Source organism: Panthera uncia, assembly GCF_023721935.1.
Source record: "Panthera uncia isolate 11264 chromosome B2 unlocalized genomic scaffold, Puncia_PCG_1.0 HiC_scaffold_24, whole genome shotgun sequence".
NCBI classification, from domain to species: Eukaryota; Metazoa; Chordata; class Mammalia; order Carnivora; family Felidae; genus Panthera; species Panthera uncia.
This window is the reverse complement of record NW_026057580.1, coordinates 11,261,974-11,268,156: the sequence shown is the minus strand read 5'-3', so window position 1 is coordinate 11,268,156 and position 6,183 is coordinate 11,261,974. Positions and strand designations below refer to the sequence as shown.

At 42.8% G+C, this 6,183-nt stretch overlaps 1 protein-coding gene across 1 annotated transcript; it reads left to right on the top strand.

Moving 5' to 3' along the window:
- The first annotated feature begins 3,209 nt into the window (after positions 1-3,209).
- On the top strand, positions 3,210-5,298 carry LOC125938199 (protein PBMUCL2-like). The gene is given in 4 exon segments (XM_049653209.1): positions 3,210-3,407; positions 3,410-3,497; positions 4,512-4,720; positions 4,855-5,298. Coding segments are annotated over 4 exon segments (852 nt in total). The 5' UTR covers positions 3,210-3,296.
- Positions 5,299-6,183: the final 885 nt, after the last annotated feature.

Below are 6,183 nucleotides of genomic sequence, written 5' to 3'. Positions count from 1 at the left end.
TTCGGTGTTACATACTACTCATATTGCAAGATGTCACTTGTTTATCAAGTTAAAATTTATTAGAAATATTTGCTAATCTTGTGGAACACTCACAGAACAAATTACTTGCAATCCAAGGTTTTACTATATACTCAAGAAGATATATTTATTTATAAAAATCTTCATATAAAACACTATATTCAAGAACATATGCAAGAAAATAGTTTATTCTTGGGGCACCTGGGTGGCTCAGTCAGTTGAGCGTCTGACTTCAGCTCAGGTCATGATCTCACGGTTTAGGAGTTCAAGCCCGGAGTCAGGCTCTGTGCTGACAGCTCAGAGTCTGGAACCTGCTTCAGATTCTGTGTCCCTCTCTCTGCCCCTTCCCTGCTCATCCTCTGTCTCTCTCTGTCTCTCAAAAATGAATAAACATTAAAAAAAAACAAAATAGTTTACTCTTGACTAATGAATAATTGTGAACATTATTTCCATGTATAATATATAGATTATGGTAAAACCAATAAGGCTACAGGCTATATAATTTCATTCATACAACTTTCTGGAAATAGAAAAATTATGGGGACAGAAACCAGGTCTGTTTTGCCAAAATCTGGGAGTCAGGGTAATTGAGGTAGGGTTGACTATTAAGGAACAGCATAGGAAGGGTTTGGGGGGGGGGTGAGGAAATATTTCAGAGTGGTGAAGACATGACTCTATAATTTATCAAAATCCCTACAATTGTACCCTACAAAGAGTAAATTTTACCGTGTGGAAATTTAGCAAATCAAGCAGGGTGTAGGGGGAGAGGTGGAATGCAGACTCTGACAAGCGAATCACATAACCATATCGAATGAGATAGGGAAGGAGCTGACCTCAGTAACTTTGAAAAACAGTGTTTTGACTGTTAGACTAAAGACACAAAGAATTGTGCACAAATACAGTACTCCAGTTGACAAATTTGTCTTCTCACATGGGTGTGGATTAGCAATTCCAAAACTACTGTTTAATAGGCATGAATAAATAAGTACTGGAAATATTGTAGGGACACCTGGCTGGCTCAGTCAGTAAAGCATTGTGAGTTGTGAGTCTGAGGTTGTGAGTTTGAGCACCATGTCGGGTGTATACATTATTTAAAAATAAAATATTTAAAAAAATTTTAACGTTTATTATTTATTCTTGAGAGAGTTAGAAAAACAGAGACAGGGGGAGGGGCAGAGAGACAGGGAGACAAAGCCCGACACAGGGCTTGAACCCACAAACCATGAGATCATGACCTGAGCCAAAGTCAGATGCTCATCTGACTGAGCCACCCAGACACCCCTAAAAATAAAATATTAAAAAAAATAAATATTGTAAATATTGCAAGCAATGTCAGAGAAAGAAATTACAAATAAGGGAAGGGGAGAGGGTAGAATGAACTCTGTGTTACTAGACTGGAGCTAGAGGTATCTTAACTGACTGAGCCACCCAGGCGCCCTGGAGCTAAAGGTATCAAACTGGACTCATGTTTGTGTTTAATATATTTGCAGATAGATAATACAGAAATAAATACAGGTATGTGTTTACGTATGAGTTAGCATTTATTTATTTATTTGTTTATTTATTTATTTATTTATTTCCTGGCTCTACTGTGACAGACAAGAAGCAGCAATTCCTAATTAACAATGAACACACCTAGTGCCCAGATCTTGGTTTCTAAATATTTTTCCCTAATAAACAGAACCAGAGTTGCATGGAGAAATGGTTGATTCCAGGGCCTGGGCAGAGAATATACAAAATAAGCATGGAGCATTTTGTGATGACAGAATGTAAGAAAATACTTTAAAAGAGGGCGCTGGTTAGCTCAGTCAGTAGAATATGCAACTCTTGAGCTCAGGGTCATGAGTTTGAGCCCCACGTTGGGCGTAGAGCCTACTTAAAAAAAAAAAAAGAATATTTGCATAGTCTCAAAACATCTCCCCCAAAATATTTAGTGATTACAAAGGGAAAAATAGTAAATTTACAGTGGGGATCCTGTCAGGCACCACCTTAACAGAGTGTTCAATGTTAACATCACCAGTAATAAGTCACATTGATATCATGATCTCCCTGATACAAGGCACCGAGAAGGGCACAGCACCTTTGTGGTATACCTCCCAATAATTCATAACACCAATTTAATCATAGGATATCAAATAAATGATAAGAAATCAGACAAACTGAGTCATCTAGGTTAGTCAGTCAAGCATCCAACTTTAGTTCAGGTCATGATCTCATGGTTCTGGGTTTGAGCCCTGCATTGGGTTGTCTGCTCTCAGCACAGAGCCCACTTATGATCTTCTGTACCCCTCTCACTCTGCCCCTCCCCCACTTGTGCTCTCTTTTCCTCAAAAATGAATAAACATTAAAAAAAATCAGACAAACCAAAATCGTGGGGCATTCTATAAAATGTGCGACCATTGCTCTGCATGAAAAACAAAGAAAGAGAGAAACTATCACAGATTGTAGGAAGGAGACTAAGGAAAGCTGATGAGTGAGTGCCATGTGGAATCCTGGATGCAGGTCAGAGAAGGAAGAAATATGAGCATTCTCATTCCAGGCCTGAAGGAACCTTTGGAGGTGAGCTAATTTCATCTAGTAATTGAGGCAATCTTGATAGCATGAGGGCACTGAAGCAGTAGGAACCAGGAGCCCAGCATCTGTGGGCTGCAGACAAGGCAATGAAAAGGATCTGTGTGATGACTGAGAGAAGAGAGTGGTTTTAAGACAGTGAGATCAGGTGTTTATGTCCCCCTCATCAATGTCACTCCTTTCCTTGGTCCTTTGTAGGACCAAGGTGCCCTACACCCTCTGACATCTAGTTCTTGTACCATGCATTATCTCCCCAAGAGAGGCCTGGCTTATACCTTCCTTGTCCACCTCGACCTTACCACTCCCACCTGTGGAAGGGAAATCCTCGCCCCTCTCTGAGGGCTGAGACATTGTGTGGAGAACAGCTTTCATCCAGGGCTCTACATCAGAAAGTGATGCCACCCATGCTGATAAGCTTGATATCATTACTGTTGAACTCTGGGCTCTGGGCCAGAGCCAAGAGCCCCTTTTGCACCAGCGACATCTCTCTTCTTCCCTGCCACTTCACTATATCAGAGCCTGACTGACAGAGAGTAACGGAGCAGGCTGCTCCTCCCTGCAAGAAGACAAAGGAGTACTGGATTCCCTTGGCAGCAGCACATTTAAATTCCACAGCCACTGTGGGCTTAAGGAGAAGGAAAGAGAGAGAGAGAGTAGAAGGAAGGAGGGAGGAAAAAGTGTTTCCAGCCCTTGTGGTTTCTCTTGAGATGAAAAGAAGAAACTGCTCTGCCACATCCCTTCTCCTGCTACTCCTGCTTCTACTTGGGGGTTCAGAACTGGGTGAGTGAATTAACTTTGAAGAAGATGCAAAGGCTCCTCAGGGCCTGCAGAAAGAGGGGTTGGGATCCGTGGAGAAAAAAGATCCTGGGACTCAGGCAGGGCCAGTTGTGAGCAAAGCTATGGAATAAGTAAATGAACCTTGGGAAGTTCTGGACCCTGCTATCTGCCCCCAACCTCCTGTCACAGGAAAGCAGGGCTCCCAGGGACCTGTTAATTCTCTTTCTCACATCCTCTTTCAAGGAAATGGTCTACTTTTGATTACTTACACTTTATTTAAGTTTCTCTATTTCAATTCTCCTAAGAAATAAAGGATTTGAGCCTTATTAGAGGAATTTGGGGAATCAGCAGCAGATAGGGAGGAATTCTTTTGGACAGAAAGACCCAAAACTCCAAAAGTAATGCCATGTAGGCTGCATTTATTCATAAGAATAAATACTCCCAGTTCTGATTCCCTGCAGGTGGGGGCAGTGGGAGGTGCAGATGCTTCATGTCTTCCTTCTACTTATACCCAGCTCAGTGCAGCTGTCAACCTCAATCAGCTCACACATCCCTCATGATTCATGCAACCCAAGCAACCTTGAATCTTACCTGCCTCCAGTCTTTCCACCTCAGCATCAGAACAGAACCAGGAACTGATTTAGAAATCACACACCAAGCCATGACCTGAATTTAATCTCTAGTATGAATCACAGGTCCCGCCTCATTTGTTTACCAGAGCCCCAGACAGAACTGAATGAGAGGCAACACATACAAACACAGAGTAAGAATACCTAATTTGCTGAACTACTATCCCCGGGGGCAGGAGTGCAAGGGAAGAGTGACCTTAAGGAAGAATCGGGTTTACTATTCCACGGAAAGAGACTAGAACTGCAAAAAGTAAAATCAAAGGCTGGTGAGCAGACCTTGTATGGTTATGACTTAGCTCTGGATACTCCATATTATAAAACAAGAGGAAGCCTTGTGGAATATGTTTTATCAGAATTAAATCCAAAATACCAAATGATCCTTAACACGAATAAGTCCAACCACATTATATGGGGAGACCAGTTATATAAATGGGAGGATAACTATTAAAAACATTAAGCTGAGCAGATGATGACAGGCCATCAAAGATCCACTTAAAAGAGATTATTTTTTAGTAGGAACAAGCCAAAATGTTTCTACTAAGGACCCAGTGGGTAGCCCTGATGACTCACAAACAAAAGAAAAATATACCAGTGATGACCTGAGGACCATTGAGGACTACACTACTGAACACGTGGTGACCCCTGAGGACTACACCTCTGTAGATGCAGGGGCCACCCAGGACTCTACCACTATAGATCTGGGGATCACCAAGGACCCTACCACTGTAGACCCAGGGAACACCTAGGACTCTACCATTAGACCTGGGGACCACTGAGGACTATACCATTGTAGATCCGAAGACCACCAAGGGCTACACCACTGTAGATCTGAGGGCCACCCAGGACTCGACCAGTGTAGATTCAGAGACCACCGAGGACTCTACCATTAGACCTAGGGACCCCTGAGGACTATACCTCTATAGATCCAGGGACCACTGAGAACTATAGCACTGTAGATCCAGAGACCACAGAGAACTACACCACTACAGGTCCAGGGACCACTGACTGCAGACCGAGGACCACCAAGGACTATAGCACTGTAGATCTGGGGACCACAGATGACTATTTCACTGAAGACCTGAGGGTCACCAAGTGGTATTTCACTACAGACCTGGGGTCCACCAAGGAGTACTTCACTGCAGACCCAGGGACCACAGAGGAGTATATCACTGATGACCTGGCGACCAGTGAGGATCATGTCATTGAGGGCCCGGCATCACCGAAGACTACACCACTAAACACCTGGATATACCTGAGGACTACATTTCTTCAGGCCTGGGAGCAGCAAGCTCTACACCACTAAACATCCAGACACTCATCCTGAGGGAACAGATTCAGGAACCTCAGTGAACCCCACTGGATTGCTGACACCTATCAGAATCATCCTCATTTCCCTGGCTGCCACCACAGTGGCAGTTGCATTCTTTGTTGGACTCAACTTCTTTGTGGTGACTATCCGCCCAGGAATGTGAAAGACATGGGAACGAGAGTATTGAGGAGGAGGATGTGGGCACGAGTTGAGGCATGATAAATTGTCAGAGGTGAGGAAACCTACATAGAGCTTTGGAAAGACACAAAGAGAGACAGAGATGGAGAGAAAGGAGAGGAGCAGGTAACATAAAAAGGACAGAACTAAGGGAGAGAGGAAGTTGTTAGAGACAGAGGGAGAAGGAGAGAAAGAGAGAAGGAGAAAAGAGTATGGAGGAAAATAAAGCAGACAGAAGGAAGAATATAAAAATACAAATATAGTAAGGTATGGTGAGAGCTAGAGCAAGGTATAAACCATTAAGTAAAGATAGATGTAAAAATTTGGAAATTTTCATAAAAAGACAAGAAATTGGTGGTAAGCGGAGAGAAGGAAATAGAGACATTCTGAATGGCCCACTCATCTCAAAAATGATATTATTTTGTGTTGATTGCTACCCACTCTGAAATTCTGCAAAAGATTTTTTAAAACCAGGTTTGGGTAGGTTTTATGAACATGGGCTACAAAATATCAGAGAGACAATTGGTAAGAGCTCTCAAAATGGGGTCTCTATGTATTTTTATGCCTCTGCCATTGCTTCTACAGGGAAGATAAGAAGACTCCACACCAGCCTTGTGGTTTGCTCTTACTGACTTTTGGTTAAAACCTAAGCCTTCAATGTTTGACTTCTGCTGAATGGGAAAAGGCTGGTCCTTTTTGGCC